The 24,870-nt window shown below is 42.9% G+C and overlaps 2 protein-coding genes across 2 annotated transcripts in view; one reads left to right on the plus strand and one right to left on the minus strand.

Annotated features, from left to right (window-relative positions):
* Positions 1-446: 446 nt before the first annotated feature.
* On the minus strand, positions 447-4,733 carry cdt1 (chromatin licensing and DNA replication factor 1). The gene is made up of 9 exons (XM_076165246.1): positions 4,120-4,733; positions 3,085-3,213; positions 2,548-2,990; positions 2,297-2,442; positions 2,043-2,143; positions 1,767-1,955; positions 1,468-1,608; positions 1,161-1,362; positions 447-859 (listed from the first exon to the last, which is right to left on the minus strand). The coding sequence occupies exons 1-9, from the start codon at positions 4,612-4,614 to the stop codon at positions 696-698; spliced, it is 2,010 nt and encodes a 669-aa protein (XP_076021361.1). The 5' UTR covers positions 4,615-4,733; the 3' UTR covers positions 447-695.
* A 3,110-nt stretch (positions 4,734-7,843) lies between these two features.
* Positions 7,844-24,870, plus strand: part of piezo1 (piezo type mechanosensitive ion channel component 1 (Er blood group)) — a 43,485-nt gene continuing 26,458 nt past the window's right edge. The window contains exons 1-2 of the mRNA XM_076164091.1: positions 7,844-8,442; positions 23,304-23,399. Coding sequence (XP_076020206.1) covers positions 8,379-8,442; positions 23,304-23,399 — 160 coding nt within the window. The 5' untranslated portion in view covers positions 7,844-8,378. The remainder of the gene's footprint in view (positions 8,443-23,303; positions 23,400-24,870) is intronic.

Raw genomic sequence — 24,870 nt, forward strand, 5'->3', positions numbered from 1 at the left:
GGGCAAGTGGGACATTTATCAAGGGAACTGATCGGCCTCATGGTGGCACTATAGTTACCACTTAAGTGCCCATACAATTCCATATATTTTCAATCATAAACTCTTTTTCCTAAATGCTTTGGTCTCTCTGCATCCCTTCATGTAAGGCCACATTTGTGCCCAACTGGATTTTCCACCATGTTAAATTTCTTCAGCCTATTACAATGGGTTGGTGTGGCTCAGTTTTCGGAAGGGCTGCACTCATAAATGGCTTTCCTAATATTGTGCAGAGGTATAGATTACAGGATACAGGGAACAGTTTGGTTTAATTAGTTACTGAGAACTCTAAAATGCATTCTTAAGAAGGTTACTCCTCTCATTCCTTTCCATCACATAGATACCATGTCATAGTTGTGTAGATGGTTTTACGTTTATGCTTTAATTGAATGAAAAACAGGACACAGGGCTCTGATAATTCTCTGTATTTTCTTTAACATATAACACTCAATTTTTAAAAATGTAAACACTCCTTAAAAAGACTGGAAGCTCATGAAAACACCTAACATGATAATACTAAAGGGGGGGGAAAGCAAACAGCCTTTTTAGAACAAAGGGAGACAAATATGAATTCAGTCCAATAGGTCCTGGGACCAAATCCGAAAAGCACTTTCTGATCCTGTGCTGTCGTGTCACGGTGACTGAAGTTACAAAGTGTCTTAGCGTCGCTCCTCTTCTCTGAGTTTACTGCTCAGTTTGTCCAGGACCACATTCAGCTCCATGGTCTTGTTCAACTTCACGTAGAAGTCCTTCCTGATTGGAAGGACTGTCAGCCAATCTGCAGCCAGCTCGGCCAACAGACGGATGTGCTTCTCCATCTCACCTGTGATGACGACACCAATCAGGAGAAGACAATTAAACATCACCCAAAGTATCATTAGAGTGAACATTCCCACTACATGCGAGCTCTGCATCCTTTATCACTGAACAATACGAGTCATTCATGTCAAGATGCGACAAGGGGATCCTGCAGGTACTGTGACTCATTTCCAAGCGAGGCGATTGGTCAAGACGCAGAGCTTCGACATGCTTGTATGAGTAATAGTAGACTAATATGAGATCATTGCTGTGCATGTAAACACGGGACCAAACAAGGGAACTGCTTGTCATTTTCTTTCACTCACCGGTGCTGAGGGCAGATCTGTAGCTCGACACCATCTTGTTACAGACCACTTCCATGATTAATGCTGGTTTCTTCTCGGCGACGAAGACGTTTCGTAGAATCCTGGCCAGCTCGTTGAGTCGTGACATCATCAGCAGGCGCCCTTCCTGGGCAGTGTTACGAGTCATGGCTGACTGCAGCTTCTGGGCTTCTTTTGCTCGGATCTGACGACACAGACCAATCGCAATCAACCGGCCGCTACAAAGATCTCAGACCTGCATGGAGTATGAAAGATCCACGGGGCCACAACACCATCATGCAGTACTTACCCTATCCAGCAGGGACTGGGGCACTCCTTTTAGGGCACTTGGTGCAGGCGTGGGAGTGGGTGAAGCTGTGGAGGTCTGAGATGCCACCTCCTTACCAGGTTCCTCTGTTTTCAGAGTCAAAGAGACCAGGGCCTTCTCCATCTGAACATAGCAGAAGAAGAAGCTCATGTTAATGCTGAGGAAACCCAACAGGAAGTGATGATGCAGCACAGCCAGATTACGCCACACAAACTCAATCAGTGCTCAACACTAGCGGTATAACATGAGATGAAGTGATAGTGTGTGTCTGCTGTAGGTACCTTAGGTGTGATGAGACTGCGGGCCTTGTCCAGGACTTCCTGGGCGGTGGCCATTTTCTCTGTGTGGGGCGGCTGAGGCAGATCGCTGGCAGAGACTGCAGGCACAGTGTCCACATTAAACCGGGGGTGCCAGCGGGTCAGTTTGTCTTCTGGCACTGTCACTGCAGGCACCAACGAGGACAGGAAGTCCTACAGAGGGAGAGAGAGAGTTTAGTTTGCGTAAAAAAGAGCTTCTACCCGGGACATGCGTGCAGTGTTAAACAAAAACCAACAAACCTTGTGATGCTGTTTGACGATGGCAAGCAGGTTAGAGTGGAAGATGCGTCTCCTTTCCAGGAGACAAGAGGCCAACAGAAGAGGGCGGGATTCATTCTGGTCTGAAGAAGGAAACGCACAAACAGGTCAGACACACAGTATACAGCAACGTGTGCAAGCTACATGTGTGTACATTTGTGTGTTTTTCTTGCTCCTTAATGACATCATAGAGTGTGTGAGCCATGTAGCCGTGTGGAGCAGGGGTGTGTGCTGACCTGAGTGAATAACAGGCTCCACTGTGAGCTGGTAGCTGCTCCTCTTCACTTGACAGCTGAAGTTGGGGATGTTTTTCTCCTGTCTGAACGTGTAGGCGTCCGGAAAGACAGCCTTGATCTGAGCAACGTGACTCTCCTCAAACCGTCTGCAAAAACAAACACACAGTCAGTCACATCTGACATTTCTTGGAACCGCACAGCATTTATCCACATGTATTCCGTCCTTTAGGAAATGGAATGTGTCCACGCACTTGTGCATCAGGTCCTGGACGCCCTGCTTGATCTTGGCGAAGGTAGCCGTCTCGCTGCGGTTGTGGAGCATGCCGACAACCGTGTCCATGCTCCTGAACATCTCGGCCAGCAGCTTGTACGGGAAGGGCAGGGAGAGGCCTGGCGGTGCTGCCTGGGCGAGGGTGTGGTAGCGCTGATAGGCAGGAAGCTCCGTGCTCTCCTGGGACTGAATCTGGCTCTGCTGGCTCTCCTCCGCCTCTCTCTCCTCTTTCCTCTTCTGGGCTTTGGCGGCGAGCTCTCTGGCTCGGGCCACAGTGGACTTCGGTCTGTTTGGCTCAGCGGTGGGAGGGGCAGTGGGAGCGGAGGATAAGGAGGCCGGGGTGGATGAGCTGAGGTCCCCTGCTTGTTTCTTGATCTTCTGGAGGCGAGACTTGAGCGCTGCAATGTCCTTGGTACACAGCACCTATGGGAGATATGCATTTAAAGGTAAGTAAGCAATATATGTGTGTTTGTGTGTGAGAGAGTTTGTGTTTGTGGGTTAGAACAGAGTGTGTTACCCTGCTTGTTTCTCCTCCAGTGGTCTGACTGCTCTTCTTTTGTGGGGAGCCGGTGTTCTTCTTGGCCTCCTTCGCGGTCTCGGTGGTTGCTTCAGGCTGGACATCACTGACAGGTTCCTGGACAGAAACCTACAAACACAACACATGTAGTTTAACTTACAAGTTCACACACACAAAGCATGACGAGTAGCAGCCTCTCTGTTTGGGCCAAATTATGGGCATAGACTATGCTGGAAGGAACTCAGAGGCAGGTAAGTCTTCCTATTGCGGCCTCTCGCTTGCCGTCTGTTCATGCTTGCCAGTCAATCATATCAGTACAGAAATTCAACTCAACTTTATTTATGTAGTGCCAAATCACAACAAATGTTATCCAGGGCTCCTTGGATTCTATGGCTTACAGTTCATAAGTTCACAGTAAAAGTTTCATTGAAATTTAACTATTTTTTAAATGTCCTCCTACAGACATATGGAAATGAAGACATGACCTGCTTGGTGGAAGTAAGAAATAAACTTAAATAAGAGTATGGGTCACTAACAGCAACACAACTACAAGCAATATTACTTTTAGACTTTAAGTCTAAAGGTTACTACAGTCGGGCTTTAACTGTGGTCAATAGTTATTGTGAAAGCAGAAAGGGGCGATTCCAAAGTAAAACAGTCCCACTAAGTTAACTTTTAACTCCACAAAGAAACTAGTATGCTAATAGGAGCTTGAGTGTATGCAGGGGTGCAAGATTAGCTCCGTGTTGTTTCTTTTTTAATCAGACACACATAGTAAGTATCTTAATTATGAGCAGTAAATAACAGCGATTCATTTCTAAGTAACAAAATGAAAGGAAACATTGTTTTGCTGTGGTGGAGGCGAACTGAGCGCTTCATTCGGGTCAAATACGCCATTCTGATTAGCAGTGAAAACACTTCACTTCTTAAAACAAATGCATGTGTGCAAAATGTGCAGAAATAGTCCAAATGTTGTGCATTTGTAAAGTCATGGTGGGTTTTATTATCAACAGCATGTGAGGGTTCAGGACTTACCGGCTGCTCGTCTTGAACCAGGACTAGTTTCTTCCTCGCCGTCCTCCTCGTTTGTTTCTGGGGAGCGGTCGCTTTGGAGGCGCCGCTAGTCCCCGCATGTCGCCTCTTCTTGGCCGTGCTGTGCTCCACGGTGGCTGAAAACAACGCAGACCCGAGATCGAACTCCGCGTCGGACGAAGACCGCTTCGGAGTCCGGGGGCTGGTGGAGACACCTCCTCCCGGCATGTGGCAAGCCTCGTCCGTGTTGACCCCGGCTGCCTCGTCGATCACCCGTAGAAACTCTTCGTGGACCGAAGGCGAAAAAATGCACGCGTCGATTTTCGTCGCCTCTTTGTTGTCCGATCGAAGGGACTTGGACCTCGTCGCGGCGCTGGTAACGCAGGAGCCATGATCGCTCACCACGGTGCTTCTACTGCTGCGGGGCTTCGTGGATTTCTGACCGGCGATGCCTTTCTTTCTCTGGTGAAAGAAATCCGTAACTCGAGCCTGCGACATGTTCCTGGCGCTCAGTGTATCTACAAGCGCAAAGTAAAAATGTTCTAAAGCTACGACGAAGCACGGATCGACACCCAAACTGTAACGATTACAAGCATGAACCCCAGGTTATAAACAACTCGGCCCCGGAAATGCGCGCAGGTAAAGAATAGAACTTTCCCGCGAAACTACGAAAGCCACGCCCCGTCCGGCTATGACGGGCCACTATTACGGAAGTACAAGAAGTGCCTCCAAAATAAATATATTTTTAAAGCGTAAACATAAGTTGACTCTATTTCCAACAATATGATTTAATACAGAGTAGACACGTATTGGGATGTTTTGGGATGATTTGATATTTTCCAAAAGACACATATGATGGCCTGAGCATAACTTCTCTACTATATCGTGGTGAATTTAGATGCCAACATAGACATGAAGAGCCGTATTAGGCTGAAATTGAGCTGTTCAAAGTGTCTAGTACAAGTACAATCGTTTTCTCAACAGAATCTAAACAGTTCAATTAATCCAGTGCATGTCAATAGTAAATATGAAGTTTTCTTGACATAGTTTTCTTGTGTTACCATGTTCAGTGTGTGCATGAAAGCAAGGCTACAGATTGAAACACAAGGCTTTAGAATATAATGTAGAGGCCCAAAAAAGGCTCCCTGATCACTGACATGTCTGAGTGGTAATCCTGCTACCACAATTAATCAATTAGCAAGCATAATAGAGATGTTTGATCAAAGCACGAATGGCTCTGTGATTTTGATGAGGTAAAAGTTTTTCAACTGTTGTTATGCTAGTGTCCTCATGACCCACAGCAGCATTAGATTAACTCAAATTCAATCAGAAGGCGAGTGATGAAACACTAAAGCACTGATTGTTGAGTGATTATCCCTTTAATGATCATGATACCTATGCATAACAACAAACTCAAACTCCCTTAAATCATTCAGTTTCATACCTTTGTTAGTTTCCCCTCATCACACTGTATACATGCTTATGAAGGGATGCTGATATGGATCTTGAGGTGGTCGTATGGCTGCTTTACTGCTTTCTGCTGCCCACCGTGCTCCTAACAGGTAACTTTAACTCATCAATGGACTCATAACACACACACAAATCTTATGAATTGGGCAGCTGCAGTGTGCCTTTGGCCATAAATCATTAATATAAGCACAGGCTTAAGAGAAAAGAGGAGAGGGGGTTTTGTCTTTTGTATTCAGGCTTACTTTCACCAGAACCCAACACTAAAGGTGTCAGGGTCATTCAGGTCATGTGATTGAGGAGATTCGGCTACTTATTCTATTACTATTCACTCTTAGACATTTTCATCATCTGATTCTGATTCTGAATGTTGCCAAGACCAGGGAGATGGTCATCGATTTCAGAAGGAAGAGGAAGGTTTTACGGACCCTGTGCATTCTGGGTGAGGATGATCAGGTGGTGGAGCATTATAAATACCTCGTAGTCCACATCGACAACAGGATGGACTGGTAGATTAACACTGAGGCTCTATACAGCAAGAGGATGAGCAGAATCTTTTTCCTGAGGAAGCTCTTTCAGATCAAATCTCTTTCAGATATCTTTCAATGTGTGCAGAAATATGTTGCAAATGTTCTATCAGTCTGTTGTAACCACTACACTTTATTATGCTACTGTCTGCTGGGGGAGCAGCATTAGAGCCAGGGACACCAGCAGACTTAATAAACTTATTAAGAAGACTAGCCCCCTTGTTGGCTGCAAACCAGATTCTTTTGGGACTGTGATGGAGAAGAGGTCACACAACAAACTGGTATCCATCATGGATAACCCTGATCATCCTCTCTGTCACCTACTGGACCCATAGTCTTTGTTTAGGTCGCATCCACCCTTTCTGCCTTCTAATCAATTTTTTTGCATTTTTACTACTTTATTTTATTTATCATGACTGTGTTTTAATTTACTAATGTGTGTGTTGTGTTTTCATTTATTCTAGAATGTTTTACTGTAATGCTGCTGTGACAGACCAAATTCCCAGTTTGGGATCAATAAAGTCTTATCTATCTATCTATCTATCTATCTATCTATCTATCTATCTATCTATCTATCTATCTATCTATCTATCTATCTATCTATCTATCTATCTATCTATCTATCTATGACTGCCTTCTTGTTGTTAACGGTATTTGTTCACTAGAGGGCGCTGTTTGGTGTGAAGTGGGTCAGCTTTGTTGCTGAAGGGCAGAACTCGTATCTGCTGCCAGCACTGACGTGGTCCGGTCAGAAATGTGATTTACAAAACAAACTTAAGTGTTTTATACTGCATCCAGTGATAAAATATTGTGCTTGAGCAAATCTTTCTACTTCCTTCAACTTTGAAGACAACAAAGCAGCCCTGCATGGCGAGCCCTGTGGGCGGTGTGTTACAGAGTTATACTGTTTGGTGAGTGTGCATTGTGTTACATTGTGTGCAGTGCGTGTGTGTGTGTGCACGTGATGACAGCGGCATGTTGCAGACTTAGTGTGTGTGGTCTTTGTGTGTGCATATTACTGGTGTGTTACAGTGTGTGTGTGTGGCATGTGTGTAATGTGTTACAGTGTGAAATGAGTTTGTGACATTTGTGTATATCTCATATAATGCTGAGTTATCTTTGCGTCTGAGGTTGATTTACAATAAACACAGCAGAGCAAATTAAACATTTATTTGTGTATAGGTTTGCCATATTGCAGTGTGTGTGCATGTGTGTGTGTATGTGTGTGGACAGGCAAGTCAGAAGTCATGACAGTCAGGTTCCAAACTTTCCATTTCAGTGTTCTGTATCTGATTCAAGACCATGAGAATTATTTGTAAAGTTGATTTAAACTCATAATGGATGGAAATGTTTATGTGCTGCTCCAAACTGTGACCTAAGCTCTGCTTTTAAAGTTTGTTTAATCAATTCCTGGGTCGTCTCCTCCTAACTGAGGAAAAGAAAGAAAGACCCCTATCACCAGATCCTAAGCATTTCAATTGAATGCACACAAGTCCCTCACAATGTGTGTATTACACCGTGCGGTGTGTGTAAACTGTATATGTGCTGTTTGTTACGGTGTGTGTTACATTTACAGGGTGCGGTATGAGTGTCCTGCGTTACAGTGTGTATGTGTGTGTGTGTGTGTGAGAGGGAGAGAGAGAGAGAGAGAGAGAGAGAGAGAGAGAGAGAGAGAGGGAGAGAGAGAGAGAGAGAGAATGTATGTGTGTGTTGCAGCGTGCGGTGTGTGTGTGTATGTGTGAGTGCAGTGGTGCGGCGCGTGTGCAGCAGCAGGAGAAAAGCTCCTCTATGAGCCGCCCGTGAATCACATTTTCCACAAGGCTGTCTCCGCGTCCACACTGGGCCCCTCTGAAGGAACACAGCAGGACTTAATTTCGCTCTCTTTCACGCACACACACACACTCTCTCTCTCTCACACACACACACACTCACACACATTGATCCAAACCCATCGAACCGCCGCTGCCGCACTGCCCCATTCGGAACCCCTGCAGCGAGGCACGAGTTCGTCAAATGAACCATCGGGGACGAGAGATTTACAACTTTCCACTCGAGTTTTTGTTTTAAGAAACAATCCCGGAGCTCACTTTGATGGACGATCATGACCGCCGAGCGGAGTAACGGCTTTCCGATCATCTGACACAGTTAATCGATCAGAATCCGACGGAATTCTCGAGGCGATTCTTAGTTTTGGGCGTGAGAGTGGAATGTTGCGGACAGAAGGTTAGTCTGTGGCCGGGGGGGCGGTGAGCCGAGCCGGACGCTGATATGGATCTTCAGGTGGTCGTATGGCTGCTTTACTGCTTTCTGCTGCCCACCGTGCTCCTAACAGGTAACTTTAACTCATCAATGGACTCATAGCACACACACAAATCCCTAATTTACACACCATACTGCACACACTCACGTCACACAGCACGAGTATAAGTGGGTGTGAAGTGAAACGGGACATTATGTGAGCTGTTTCTGTGTCAGTGAAACTTACATGTTTTGGTTTTACTGGTAATAAAGTGTCTGGTAGGTACAGTTAGCTCCCGCCTTAGTTAATAGTTCATGTGTTGAGAGCTGTGGTGTGTGTATGTGTGTATTGGGCGACATTGTTGAATTCACTTCACATTAAAGTTGCAGGGATCTTCAGTCTCTTTTGCGAGTTTGGTTGGAGTTTGTACGGATGAGGCGTTTGAGTGCTCTGGAAACTTCAAGCCAACAGCGACAAGTGTGTGTGTGTGTGTGTGTGTGTGTGTGTGTGTGTGTGTTTGTGCGTGTGTGTGTGCGTGTTTATTGGCGAGGAGGAGCTAATCGATTGTTTTGCCTCAAGTCTTGGCACTCGTGTCACCAAATACAGTGAAGAGTGGAGAGCTCCGCAGGGACAATGCTACTGTCCTGTCCCCGTCCTGTCCTATCTCCACCCGGTGCCCGCCTGTGCTTTGCCGCAGTACAGCTGGGAAACGTAAGGAACATGTATTGGTGATTTATATTTATCCATTGGCCTCAATACACACTCATAAATCAAGTGGGTGTAATTGTAGAAGTGCAGAATTGTAAACCTTTGAACTTGGCAAACACCCCAAACTCTGACTCTCATTAAGTGTGTGTGCGTGTGTGTCTGTCTCTCCTCAGGCTTTTACAGTAGTTGACTTCAGAGCAGCTGGGGTGACTTGTTCTAACTGCCACATGAACTGTCTCACTGTGTGTTGACTACAGGCAGAGAGAGAGACGCTTCACTCTGCATGTGTATGAGTCAAATCTAAGCTTTGCCAATAATACATTTGTCAGAAATGATGCAATCCCGGTTCCATCTCAAGTTTAACTCACTGCCCTTTATTACCACAGAGGCAACAAATGACTATAAGAATGCTGATAACTTCCTCCCAAACCTCTCTGCTTTACATGCGGGGACATTTTGAAGTTTGTCCCCTTTACCTTTGTCTCCATCCCAATGCAGCACAGTCAAAAGTCATGGCCAAATATTCATTATGTGTTGTGTGTAATGCTTAAGGCCACGATAATTATGTGTAAAGTTGAATTACAGACATTGTGGATTAAAAATCGTATATTTGTTACTACATCTTCAGTTTCAGCGACTCTAAAAGTGGATCTGAAGTTAAGCAAAGTTCAGCAGGTACGACTTAACTTAACTGAATCATTAAGAGTAAACACATGTTGTGGCTTAAAGTTCCCATAAAGTTAATTGTTCCTCTCCTGGGCTCTCAGCTCTATCAGGATCATCCCCAATGAATCAAACTATCCATTTACTCATGCTCTAATTGTTAACACATTTAATTGCCGACACAGGTGGGACCAAGTCATTGTTTTGTAGGTCCCAGGTTTGTATTCATCGGTTCATTTATTGTAAATACATAAATATGACTATAAATACAGGAAATGACATGCAGGCTGTTTCATTTATTTCCACTCTGTTGCTTTCGTTTGCAACTTGATTGGTTGAAGGTGGATCTAGGAAATGACTTGTTTATGGAAATAAAAGTTCCTGCACAATTTTCAGTTGTTTATAGTGTAAAAGAAATCGTGTTGCAATCTTTGGAACACGATCCTCGATCAGAATTGCGATCTTTCTTCGCAATTATGAAATGTGCTGACTTGAGACACCAACAAGCCAAAGGACTTCTCTATCCGCACCATTTAAAACACAGTATTGTTTTTAAAGTGGCCTCCAATGTTAATAGTAACAATCTAGTCTGACACAATCAGTGATTTTTGGAAAGAAACTTTGGCTCTTTGGCCCTTTGGCATGTGGCAATATTGCCTCCCGTGGTGAACATCCTTTCTGGTTGGCGCACTGGTTGCTGGGATACAGGGGTACTTTTTTGCCCAGTGTCCAACCCGTGGAAAGTTTCCCTGGTGCACTTTCCACCATTTCAAGGGATCCAGCTCACTGTCAGCCTCAGGTACTGAGAGGTCTGATGCCAGTTCTGCCTCAATTAACTCTTTGAAAGAGAAGTTGAGCCTGTGGTTGAGGTACTGGATACTTGGAGAAGGCTACCTAGAGTTCTCTTATTGTTTGGGATGGCCCCTCAGCTGTTTGTTTGGATATTGCTGTGGGTGACATCCAGCTCAGGAATAGTTCCAGATGTAAGCCTTTGGGTCAAGAAGAGACGTCTGATCCCAGGTCAGCTGGTCCCTATACTTTCCGCCGAGGCACTGCGTAATCGCTTCCTTTATCATCTTGGTTAAGTCAGTGTCCTCGGCATCCACACTCAAGACATTCATTTTCATAAGATGCACCACAGGCTTTAAGGATGACACACTAATATAGTCCTCACCTGACAGCCCATCTGTGGAATCTTGGAATGCACTGAGGGGCCTTCATCACCCACTCCAGAACATCAGCATATTGCCAAGTTGGCACAAGGTGTCTTGCTTTCCAATGAGCATTCAAAACTGCCGCAGTGGTCGCTTCCTGTTCAAGGACTCTTTCAATCATCTTGAGTCTAGAGATTTTGCTATACAAATGGGAAGACATATTCCCCATATAAAATGATGCTGGATTCATGCTCAGTCAGCTCTTCCCAGCTCTTTCACTTGATCACCATGTAAAATTGTCAGATCAACTCTCCCCTACTTGTGTGCAATTTTTAATCTTTGGTTTGACTAAGGTATGAGATCCTCTACTCAAAAGTCCGAGTAGAGTCACTATTATGGCAAGTATCAAGTCAGCAATTTTGGGATTCAAGTTGAGTCAAGTTTAAGTCGGCACAAATGAAAGCTCATGTCTTCTACTTTAGTTGTCGTTCTTTTGATTTATTTTATTCTTCAGTTTCAGTGCGGAAACTATTTCATTAGCAGGGAGGATATTTCTGTTAGTCACTCGGGCAAAGATCATGAAATTTCACAAAAACCACATTTTCGTCAACATCTTCAGACCTGCTTAAGGCAGATATTGTCTTTTAGAATATAAAAGATGCAAGACCACAAAGGAAATGAGTCACGGGATCAGAACACTACACCTTGCATCAACATGCACTGTGGTTGTCTGTGTAGAAAGGCTGTTACACTGATTTAAGCCCACCCTTCATCCTTCCTCTTTGCTCCGTGGATCATCATCAACTCCCACAGAGATCAGATGACAATGCGAGTCTGACCACAATTGAAATGCTTTTTGTGAGTATTTACACCTTGCATTAACATGGGACCACAAGTTCTGAATAATGTATCCAGATACTGAAGACAGATGATAATGCAATGTGTACACGGTGTAAATTTCAACCTAACATGTAGATTTTACTGTCAACATCAGGTTAAAATGACTGGTGTAAGTACTGTGTCTATCTTAATGATAATAGAATTGCAACAAGATACATAAACTCTTCTTCTATTGCTTCAACTTGCAGTAACAACCTTTTTAATAAAACGTCTTTCAGATTGCAACCTCAGATTTCAGCTGATGCTCTCACACAAAAGCACTTAAACAGTTACTTTCAGTTGTGTATGTTGGTTTGTCTCCCTTTACAACAATCTATGAAGGGTTAGTTGCAGTATTTGTGTTTTGTCTTTGTTCTCTGGCTTGTATGCTGCTGTAACACTTGTTTGTTATCACAGCGAAGGCGATGACCAGCAACAGCAGTTTCTGTCATCAGGCCACATGACTTAGGTGGCCTGATGAGTACTGAGTCAAAGGAAGTGAAAGTTGCCAGCAACGCTCGCTGCGAACAATCTGTGCCTCATGCCGCATGTTTGAAAGCTGAGCGCTCACCACAGTTTCTCACAGGAAACTTGGTGTAGGCGGTTGCCATTTTGAGTTTGTTACATATAGTGTTATGATTCGATTGGTCAATCATTGTCAGATATGACATCATTACAGATAGTGACAGCATCTCCTGTGTTGAGACTAAATGACTTATTTCACAAAAGGAAGCATAGGAAGTCTTCACTTTCAGAGGCTCCTTGAAAGCTACGTTCACATTCCAGGTCTTTATGCTCAAATCAGAGTATTTTAGAGCGAGACAATCAGTTTGTGTGGACATTCATGTTTGTAAGTGAACACAGCTCTGCCGTTAATGGTCATGCATGAACACATTCCACAAAATCCGATCTATATGCTATCAAAAAGAATATTGTAAAGTCTTCTCCCTCCAGCTGGAAGTTTCTCCCTGTATGCATCTCATTGTCTCTTTACTGACCACTGTCACTGCTGTAGTTGTCCTCCATGTTTATTTGTACTCGGCTGTGATGGGCCCTTCTGATCTTAGCAGTAGCTTGATCATGTGTTGTTTTCATGCGAACATCCAGTAGGAGAACAGAGAGAGACTGAGTTTGAGTGCGAGTGTGTTTTTGGACGCCCGAAACGTTGATGGCTCAGTGAGAAATACGGTATGTGTGTGTGAAGATGAGAGATGCTTTTTTCTCTCTTTCTTTATTCACACACTGATCAGGCTGTTTATCCCTCCAGTTGTCTGCTGCTGTAGCATACGTGACAGTGGCTCCCACGTGATGCAAAATTCCACAACCTTTTCCTTACTTTGGTGTGTGAAGTCAGACTTTCCTACATGCTGGCTTTTTCTCCTTCATTATTTTTAATGGTAGCAACATGCTCCGAGTTCAAAGCCCGGACACATCCATCCTCCACCACTCTTTCTCGACTGGATCGCAACAGGAACACTTCCATGGAAATGCCAATGTTGTTTGTCAAGTTCGCTTTCAGTATACTTTGCATGGTAAGATGCAGATGTGTGAATTCGAGTCACGTGACTTTGATTGACATGGATTTGAATCAAAGCTTTGCTGACTTGTGATCGTCACAATGCACTCTGGGTAATGACGACCTGCTCTAACTCCATCTCTTTCTCAACTACTCGCGAAGCCAAAAGTTAGTATAATAAACTCTGTATCACTGTTTCCGTACGATTCAGAGTAATGATATTTCTGAGGAAGAAAACTCTGAAATCAGGTCTCATAAACCTGCTGTGCTCAGACGAACATGATCTGGATCAGATTTCAGTCAAGTCCTACATCTGACAAAACCAGGCCTTGTCCTCATTCAACCTCAGCAGTGGACACTGATACAGATGTATGACGTGTAATTATTAGATTATATATATCCAGTGTCCGTTATGGTGTGATTCTTCTTAATAATGTGTTTGTTAAGCTTGAACTTTCGCCTTCAGAAGCTGTAACAGTGGGACAAACAGTAGCTCAATGTTTATTTCCAAAGGAAGCATTCAGTGTCTGTTGTCTCTTGATAATCAGAGTTTAAGTGATGTGTTTTTATTATTGAAGGTATTTAAAGTTGATTAAACCATACAACTCTTTGTAAGTGGGTTACAATTCAAGTTGAGGACTTTGTTTTGTTGTTGACTTGAGACTTGAATACCAGGAGTTAGGATTTGCAAAACAATTACTTGGTCTTTTCTGTGCTAATATCAATAAAAGAGTGTCATCACCAACCATTAGAGCAGGTATGTGTGTGTCTGTGTGTATGTAAAATAACACATTGAAAATGAGGATACATTAAAATGTCGGCTACGAAGCAAGATTAAGGGGCTAGCAAGCTAACTTCAGGCTACTAACTTCTGCTCCACTGGTAACCTGATACAGAGCAGGTTATTTATATCTCAAATATAATTATTAATGAATTGTTTTGTTCCTCCGACATGAATGATGCACGTTAGTGTTCAGTTCCAGCTTGTTTGAAAGTCACAGCATTAAGAAAGGCTTTGTTAAAAAAGTGAGTAGATTACCAGCGCCGTCATACTGATTAAGCTTGATTGCGCGGTTTACACGCACACGCGCACGCACGCACGCACGCACGCACTTTCCACCAGCCATGGAAAACATTGAACTGACGAGGGTCTCCGTCACATTTAGCCTCACTGGCTTCAGATGTGGTCAGAGCTCCACACTGACAATGTTATTCTTTCCTCCTGCTCCATTCTTTACAATAGAACACACACACACACACACACATACCCCCACACCCACACAAATTACCGTATTTGCTTCCATCCGCTTGGACAGACGCTGCGGCAAATTACAAACTTTAAACATGTTCAGTATTTACGATTCAATCTGGCCACATTAGGTAGGAGCCAAGCTGTGATGCAACCATGAGAACACAAAACCAGAGGCTGATTAGTTTTTCCTTTCTTGCAGACAAACTAAACTAATTGCCACGTTTGTTTACTCACATTTGATTAGAATTTGATCTGAGAATTCAGGTTTTGAGAGTGTGGTCGGTTGAGAAAGCAATGTGTGTGTGTTGTGTTGTCTTTAGTGTATTTGCTCTCCACACAGCTGAGGAAAGAAAACGATAAAAATATTTTTGACATCTTTGAAAAGTCTAAATCTTGTAGTGTGAGCACCAAGGCTGTGTGTGTGTCTACATTCCTTCATCATAAAAGGAAACAACTTGAGGAGTGTGAAATTGAGAGATTCCAAGCAGACGGCAACATATCCAAGTGTCAGCCCGTTAATCCTCACTGTGTGTGTGTGTGTGTATGTGTGGACCATTCAGAGGCCAAATTGTCCCACTTACAACCTGTGGATTTAAAAGGCTCCCGAGTAACATTCTGCTGATTGTGGCTCGTAAACATCCGTTGTAAAGACGCTTTCCAGCTGGGCTCCACAACATGTTGAACGCTCATGTCAGAGTGCAGGATTGAGCTTTAACAGCCACCAGATACTATGGGATCTTTTGTTTTAAAGTATAATGTATAGTATAGTATAGTATAGTATAGTATAGTATAGTATAGTATAGTATAGCGAAATCACTGTCTTGAGCATTCAGCTGTAGAGATGTTAAACTCCCATGCAGGTCCACTGGTAATATGTGAAAAACACTGTCTTTGCATGATTACAGGCTGAAACCACAGGGGAGGAGCTACCGCCTCGTGACATCTGACCTGCTCTCTGCTGCTCTCTCATTCACTGTCACTCTCTCCCTCTCCCTCCCAGCATATACACATTTTCTTAAGCTCTATAAAGTTTAAATATACTGCAGCTGTTCTTAGCAGTAGCGTTCCAGGAAAGGAAGGTTTAACTGTGACCTGCAGCCACATCACAAATTAAGGTCGAGGATGTAAATATGTCAGCTGATGATTGGCTGTGATTGCATGATCAAGGAAATATGACCTCATGCAGGTTGGCTCTTCCTCCCGCTCCTGATGACTTTCTTGGTAGTTGGTGCTAATATTGACAACTTGATGCAGGAAGAAAGACCGACACAGAGAAATACACACTCTCTTTGTCTGGCTCTCTCTCTCTTCTGGGTACAAGAAAAAGGGTGTCTCTCTCTCTCTCTTATGGGTACAAGAACCAGGGTGTGTGAGTGTGTGTTGTTCTGGGTGTCTGGGTAACGGTCATGTTCTTCCAGCTGTGTTTTCTTATCTGTGTGTGTGTCTGTGGGAGGTTGACAGCTGTTGCAATCTAATCTGAATTGGATAGTCAGTAGAAAATGAAAGAACGATAAATAATCAGTCAAATGGTTTTATAATTCATCAAATAAAAGACTAAACTGAATTCCAGTAAGTGATTAATATTTGTTGTGTCCAAATTACAAAGATAACATAATAGCTCATTGTTGCACATGTACACACTGAGTGAAAAACTGAGACCTGTCAGTATGAGTGTAACGTGCTGTGCCAGCTGTTATGTTGCCATGGAGACAGTTGTTGTGTTTAAAGTGGAAGTGTGTGTGGAATAATGCTGTTGAAATGCATCTTTTCACTGCTGCTCTCTCCTCACAGGAAGGCGCTGGAGATCACATGTTGGACTGTATCATAGGATACAGTCCAACATGTCTTCCTCAACTTTGTCAGGATTAATGGTGATGATTGCTCCATATTTACTGTTTTTGGGAGATTGTATATAAGAATAATGTAATATTTATGCAAATATATGACAAAATATTATATTAATGATTATATGATGAATAATGATACTTCAGTGGAAACCAGACTGCACTCCTCAGTCTGCAGTCTGGTTTTTTTTCTGTGGTTACATTCCTGTGTGGGTGTTTCGTCAAGACACGTCTATTCTCACAGTTCACTTCTATTAGGACCTAGACAGCAGCAAATGCATGAACATAGCCACCCCACATTAACATGGGATCTTACCCTGATATGGAAAGATGCATGGTGTAAATGTAACCAGAATGCATTGCTGTGCAATCTGGCGGACACATACAGGTTTGGGGGAGGGGATTGGAGAGAAGATGAGTAAAGAGGGAAGGGAGAGCCAAGAGCCCATACAGAGACACCTGTCACTCATCAGGATATGCCGCTTCCTCATATTAGACTAGAGGCGTCCAATCTAGAGGGCAAACCTCTTGCAAGGGCCAACAGTCAACAGTAATTATGGTCCTGTCTGTCAGTGATGAAATGTAGCAAGTTAATGACGACTCAGATTTAATTTGAGACTTCGCAGTCAACACATTAAAAATATGATATTGTGACCATAAACTGCTCTACAGATGAGCCGTGTTTGGAGACAACCACAACATCATAACACAAAATGCTTTGTTGCTCTATGCAGGGTTAGCCCATGTATCTGAATGGGAGTGTCTGGGATGTTGTCATTAAGTTATATCTGAGGTGAGAAAGGTCTCTGCTGTCTGCCTCAGCTGATAGGTGGACCACCACTTCATGCCCGAATAACAATCGCCTCAGTATGTTTCGGGGGCAAAAACGTTTCCCCAAACATACATGGTAGCTCACCTAGCCGAGGCCCATGAACACCTGATGTCAGAGTGGACGATGTGGAACTTGGTGAGAGGAAGATGGAGACAGATGGGGCAGTCGTGTGAACTAAACATGAGGCATATTTGTTTTGTCGCTGTTTTTAAATCTGGTTCTTAAGAGGTCACAAGGATAAACCCCAGAGATTGAAGTCATGTGTTCCTAGGCCTGTAAAATACTTGCATACTTTAGATTGAGTACAACAACCAATGAGAAACTGTCTGCCATGCAGGCACATATGGAAAAGCCCCAGTTAAAACTCCAAGGCACAAAGTGGAATAGTTTGTTTTGCCATGCTTCAGACGCTGTATGAGGAAAGAGAACCTCTATGAGCAGCTCCAGGATTAGGAAGGATCCTTTAAGGGCCTTGCAATGCTCCACCCATTTCATCAAGCCACTGCAGCTCTGTCTAAGCAGAAGAGGGTGTCTGGGTCAAAGGTGATACCAATTGAATAAATGCTGAAACATATTTAAAGGACAGCGTGACCAACTGAGCCAGTCCTGGGCTGCCGTAGACACACATGGTCTATGGTTGTAAGGCCCGTTGGTTGGATTTCCAAAATCTCTGAAACGACACTGGCGGTTCATGGTGCAGAAATGAACACCCATTACTCTGGCAACAGCTCTACAGGACATTCCTTTCAGTGTTACTCTGAAGTGTCTTCCGTGTTCTAAGTAAGGTAGTGTTGCTTTGAACCCATAATATCATATCGGCACACTAGCAGATGTCACAGTGCTTCTTGTTTATGAAGCTTCAAAGCTTTTTCAGTACAAATCGGAAAGCCCCAAAGCTTCATAAGTCTTAATTTACCCATCGCTACAAATCAGGAATCTGAAAACAATGGGAAAATGGCTCAAGGGAAATTGGGAATAGGTGTGGTAAAGTCAACTCATAAGGGTGTGGCTGCCGAGGACACGCTTTGAATTGTGATGGGATCACAATAGCAAAATGTTGAAATGATGCCGCTTCCACACAGAGAATTCAGAATATTAGCAGAAAAGTGTAAATTTGCCGACATGGCAGGATTAAGTTGGTTCCCACAGATGTTTCCAGGTATTTTTTATTCCCACATTCTTGCACCCCAGATCACTAAACCAACTGCAAATCGGTGTTAGGGACAGTTGTCGGCTTTATTGAGGAAATATTCAAGTCTTCCTGTAATTATGACAGATCTATCTGGGAGGTTTTAGGTTCATCTGACAACATTTAAACTGATATAGTAAAGTGGCAAAGTAATGAATGAGAGTGGAAACAGAAGTGTAGGTATTAGCGTGTGTGTGTGTGTGTGTGTGTGTGTGTGTGCTCTGAGAATAGTGTTATCGCACTGGGACACACGCCTCATGCTGGGTGTGTTTGATGATAAAGGGTGGAGCGGTTACAAGCTGTGGCTTCTTTTAGTGGAAATGGAAAAACTTTAGTGTTGTTGTGACACCAGCAGTATTCAGTTTATTTTGGAAAACTTAGATTGTTTTTTTATGATTTTGCTCTGTTATGTGAGGAAGACTTTTCAGCTGATTTGTAGACACAAATGACTCAAATAGTGTCTAACCATATTTACTTTAATGCATTATGTATTTAAGGTTTTTATGACCACAAAAAAATATTCATAAAATGTTAAATTTGCATGACTTAGTGTAGACGGTTTTACCAATCAGAACATGAGAACTTGAAATGGAGCAGGTAGTGACCATTAAATGGAGGCCATCCATAGATAAGTGTGTGGATCGCCTTATATATTTTATTGTAAAGGAAACACTGCATCTTTCAGGGCAAAAAGTCCTCCCCTTCTACCTTCTGCATCCCATCCTGCCTCGTCAACTCTTTTCTCCCAAGAACACATTGATTGACAGCTGAGCTAATACCCTTGTGGGTGATGATTTTGGGTTCTTGGAACACTAAGGCCATATCCCAATGTGCTGACTTGATGACTCCACACTTCAGTTCGAGGGCACATAAGGCAAAGTCTGTATTTTAGGGGATAAGTGTTGCGTGGGTGGTAACTTTTGTTGTCACGTGAGAACAAGCTGTCAAAAACAAAGGCCATATTCTTTCTAATCTGTGTGTCTTAAGCCAGCAAATAAATGGAATGGCCCTAATAAATCTGTGTGTCACGCATAATAAGTTACAGTACAGTACAGAGGGTGTGGCAAGGAGCTGCTAGTTTATAAATCCCTGTCTCATTCCATAGCTGTTATACATAAATACATTCGCCACCCTTTATATTTAAAGTTGAGTTACCATCCACGAACATGGAGGAACTTCTCACTGACTCTCACTCTCACACTTCACTGGTGAGTTGCCAGTTTGCGTCCAGGGCACTGCCGAGGTGCACGTGAGCAAGGCACCGAACCCCCAACTGCTCAATGGGCGCTGTATAATGGCTGCGCTGCACCCCCTCTGTAATGCATGTGTTTGTGTGCGTGTGATATGAGGGGATGCAAGATAAATTTCAATTGCATGCGATTTGCTGTGAATTGCATGCAAAATGACGATTAATAAAGTATCTTAAATCTAGTATCTTAAATCTTAAATCTAGTATTGACTTTATTTCCCATAAGGCTTAGCGAAGTAATGGGAAGAATGATGCATGCTGGGATCTGTTCAGAGGAGAATCCTTGCCAGTATCAGGTGGTGCGTTTGAGTGTCCTGTGTGTGTGTGTTTTGAAGGAAGATCAGCTACAGTTGTCATCATCATATAGAACATTGGAAAGATCTTTTTATTTGTGTATTATGAAGTATATATATTCTTATGTATTTAGCACACAACTTTTACATTTAACTCTTGTATATTTAACATGTATTTCCTGTTAAAAACATTTCAACGTAATAAAATGGTTTTATTGGTGTAACATTTCAAACCTTCGTTCCTTTGCCCTTTTTATTTGGTCTGAGGTCCTAGGGGTGAGCCCACATAGCTCTGACTGCTTTCACACAACAGGCGTTTGCCTCTGAGTCATACACACACCTCACAGTGCACAGTGCATCCCTAATGCCCCGCCATCCGTGTGGCAGAACAGACAGACACACACAAAGCCCCCCTTTCTTTAAGTCTAGAGAAAGCAGTATAACACGTGGCTCTTAAATATGCAGCAGGTCGTAAACATACGCTGGTAATGTTTGGGACCACATCAGAGACAGCGACCTGTTGGAGGCAGAAAATCTGTGTCTTTTATGGTGTTGTGTTGATGCATTTACCAAAAGTGACCAAAGTTGTGGACACACAAACACATGCACAGAGCCCCTGTTTGGACAGAGTGACGTGGCATTTCACCGCATAACAGATGAGTCACGCGGAAAGGAGGAAATGCTTCCTCCCTCAGTCTCATTCGTTCACATTGTTCTGTTACAAGCACAGGCATAGTCTTAGAAGTTGAAATACCTCAGATTGTGTAATGGCCATCAAAGGACCAGCTCCATTTCTAGAGCCTAGTGCCTTGGTCAAGGGCAGTAGAGGGAGCATTAACCTAACACCGTGCTTTTGATGGTGGGGCAAACCACAGTATCGTTTCAGTGACAAGTTACACTGAAACACCAAATAACAGGAAAGCACTCATGGGGTGCAGAACGCCACCAAGGCCAAACATTACGGCCCATGTTGACATAACACCAAAAACAGTTATGACTATCTTTATTCATGTAGGAGGATGTTGGATAATGGAAATGAATAACTCAGTAATGGTGGAAGCGTTCTGTATGGATCTCTTGTAGCTGTTACATTCAAACATTCAAACTGTACTGTACTGAATCAGCATGATCTCAACTAGATGATGGTGGTTGTTGCATATTTGTAGCGTTACTAAGCACAGAGGTACGCCTGGTTAAATATAGCTCATATCTGAAATGCTGACCACCAGATCTAGATTGGAGTGATCCAGATAGTAGTAGTGCTTCTCACCACCACAAAATGTCTTAAACATCTGCCAATCACCCTTAGTTATCCTGCCAACATACAAACAGCTGCACCCAAACAACTCAGCGCAAGGCAAAAAACACATCGGCCTGGTGGAGTTAATAACAGACTTTGTTTCTTCATATTGTTACAGAACCACTACATGCACTTGTGGTTTGGTGATCTAGCAAAGTGGCTACTTTTGTTTTGATGCTTATTTTTAACTAGGTTTAGAGAATTGTCTGACTTAAAAAGTGGTGTGAGGACCTGTAGTATGAGATTTTGATTGTTTGTGGCATCAGATGTGGTTCAAGACCCAATAGTTCTCAGTAAACACAGGACATAATCTCAGTACAACAGGACAATGAGAGCATTTTACACTGGACAAGCTCCATAAATCTCAACAAACCTATAAGTGAAGCCTATAAATGAAGCATATTTGATTATTGTTGGGAATGCAGGTATTCTGGATGAAGTGGCAGGACTGATATCTAAAATGATCTCCAAACCTTTTTTCCCTTAAACTCTGTTTTGGGTTTATACGCTGTCGGCCTGCCACTGTCGGTCTGGGCAAAACGTTTAATCAGTGTGTACTAGAAGAACATTTTCATGCCCATCAATCAACCATTGGGTCCAAGACCTGTCATCCTGTGCTGGAAAGACTGACCTACAGGTGCAGGCACAAGATCAATGTGGACATTCTTGTTATCTGATTAAATAGATTTATGTGTGAATCACTTATGAAAGCAGTTGATCTGTACAGATGAGGAGATGATGATGTTCTGCAGCGATGTTTTGTGTGTGAGAATTGAGTGGATGTTTCATATGAAGCCAGTCTGTTGATCCTATGGAGGGGGGGAGGGGATGGTGGGGTTCAGAACGATGCATATCTGTCTGTTTCGCCCTCTCTTTGTATTTTAGGGGCTTGGCTTTTTTCTTCTTTTTTCTTTGTGATCTTTGAATGACCTCGCTTAGTTGGATCAAAGTAAAACAGAACAAGAGCTCCTTTCAGAACAACAACTCCTTAAGTTGTATTCAACTTTAAAATTAAAATAAATATGAAATATAACAAAAGATTATTATGATATGCAGTATAGAATGGACAGACTGTGTGTTTCTGTTTGTTTTAGAAGTTGTTTGCAGTGATTAATGGGAAAATTTGAGGTTAGTGCCGAGACAGAGTAAACAAATGCATTGCAATGCGATGCAGCAGACCGTGCGTTTGATCTTACAACTGCAACTGTCTATGTGTGCTGTTATTGTTCTGTTGGTATAATCACATCATTATGGTGTGTGTGACAAAGATGTATAAATAGAAGGAAGTACAAAAAGATGAAATGATGTTGACTTTCCCATTCAGACTGACTGCATAGAATTAGCAGATATCAAAGACTTGGACCCAATAGTGGCCCCTAGCGGCTGCATTTGGGAGCTCATGCATATCACGTTTGATCTCTACAGGCTGAGACATTAACGTGCTTAATCATGATCATTGTTTGGGCTTAATGCTTTTGCGATTAAGGCAAGAAGCAACTAATAAGATTTTACTGCTCTTGTGTCACAAGATCACAGTATGAATATTCCAAATTTTGACAGACAGAAACCGACTTGGTTGGAATTCTTCAAACTCTGCGTCATCCTCTGACAGGCACCATGCTCGCAAGTTCGTGACAGGAGTGGGTTTCGCCATAGCAACCACAAACAAAGCAACTGTGAACAATGTCTCCCACAGTATAAAGTACAGAATACTCATTTACATTACATTTATCCATAACTATGGTCTGGATTCAACCCTCAGGACACCCTCCTCACTATGTAGCGTCCTAGCTGGCTATTAGTTTAAAGTGCCATACGACGAAAGAAGTGAACGTTTACCCTTACTGTTGTTTACATGCTGAATTAAACGATTCACAGTCACATAATCTGTCAGTTACTCTCATGTTATTTGGCCTTAATGTATATACTTGAACATAATGATAACACATTCTTGTGGCTCTGCCTGGCTAATGAGGTGAGGGCAGCATGGAGGCACTTTGGAAAGGTTGCACTAACACTCACACACCACCCATGCCACAGTGTTTGACGTTACTCTGGTCTTTGTCTCTTTGCAGCTTGTCTTTTCCGCTACAATGCCCTGTCTCTGGTCTATTTCCTGTACCTGCTGTTGCTGCCATGGTTCCTGTGGCCCAACAAACACACAATCAGAGGTAAGACCACCCATATGTGTATGTTTTCATCTTCTAGAATTATCACGTTGAAGGTTTTTTTTCTAAACCTTTGTCACAATAGATGTAATTCTCGTCTGGTGTGGTTCTCACTGGTATCCGTCCGCACCACAAATGAAATGATACCTGATAGGTGTCACTCAGGGTAGCAAGTGCCCTCACTCACATTTCTGAGCTGTTAGATAGAAAAGGTGCAGAGAGGCTTTTATTTTGGCAGCAGGAGAGTTAAAGGAAAGGAGGGTGGGGCAGGGCTCCCTGAATGGAAAACCCACAGACTTGCCAAGGCAGACAAACACACACACACACACACACACACACACACACACACACACAGAGGGGTGAGAAGAAGGAAGGGAAAAAAGTATGAAGCAGCTTTTCTGGGCTTTGGGGAGGATTAAGAAACATTTTGAGTCATAGTTACAGAGATAAAGGAGATTGGTTGGGGACAATGTGACTCCTCTCTGGGGGTGGGCATTGCCAGAGGCTTCCCATTATGATATTATTATTATTTAGTTGCCAATAAATGTGTTGGATTCTATCCATCCGTATAACTAATCAATATTTCGATATTTTGCTGATTTTTCACTTGTTTACAGAATCTATTCAGCTCTCTAATATAACATGTTCTACCTATGCATCTAAATGGTTTTCAATGAGATTCAAATAACTTGTGCAAAATATCGTACTACAACAACAATGGCTTCTAATTATCGACAACAAACAAACTGTATAAAGATGAAAGAATTTGGCATATATTAAACAAAATGTTATTGTGTAATGAAGAAGTGTGTGTTATTAGTTGTGTTATCCTCTGTGACCTCCACAGGGATCACTCAGAACGAGAACTTGAACAAGATCAGACCTGAGCAGACCCGACTGTTCACGTTGCACTGGGTTGGATGCCGTCATCATATCTAATATAAGCATCGGGCTCGGCTCGGGTTCAAAATGTTACACTCGGGTTCTATAATGAAGCTCAACAGTCAAGACGTTACACTAATGGGATGGTGGAAGTGAAACCAAAAGTTTTAGCATTAAGAGAGTTTAAGCCTTTTTACTGATATAAGACAAAATAATATTTTCTTTGGAAATTATGATCTCAAATGTATCTTCTCTAATTAAAAACGTATACAGTTAAATAACTCACTTCAATTAAAAAGTGAATGTTGGGCTGTTGGTTGTATTTTTACTCTGGAATGTTTGGTTTACTTCCTGTACTGAAAGTGTTTGCAAGCTGTGGCAGATGCTTCATGTGTTTATGATCATACCTCAGCTGTCACACATGTAACACATGTTTTAAACTGGACTTAGGCGTGTTGGATTTATGAGGCTGATGAAAGCCTCCCACTGAAGCCTGAGTGATCCCCTGTTGCTCGTTTCATGACCACTTTATTGTGGATAAGACTCCTCACACCGGCTCTCCATATTAAATCTAATGGTGGTGTGTGTTCTG

This window comes from Genypterus blacodes, unplaced genomic scaffold (genome assembly GCF_046128005.1).
Source record: "Genypterus blacodes isolate CSIRO-AG114 ecotype Tasmania unplaced genomic scaffold, CSIRO-AGI_Gbla_v1 ptg000012l_1, whole genome shotgun sequence".
Lineage (NCBI taxonomy): Eukaryota > Metazoa > Chordata > Actinopteri > Ophidiiformes > Ophidiidae > Genypterus > Genypterus blacodes.

Bases quoted from the DNA above. Each gene is read 5' to 3' on its own strand.
- cdt1 (XM_076165246.1), bottom strand. From the start codon at position 4,614: ATGTCGCAGGCTCGAGTTACGGATTTCTTTCACCAGAGAAAGAAAGGC. The intron at 2,443-2,547 runs GTGCGTGGACAC...TTGTTTTTGCAG, and splicing joins GTCCAGGACCTGATGCACAA to ACGGTTTGAGGAGAGTCACG. The intron at 1,609-1,766 runs GTACCTACAGCA...TGCTATGTTCAG, and splicing joins GCAGTCTCATCACACCTAAG to ATGGAGAAGGCCCTGGTCTC.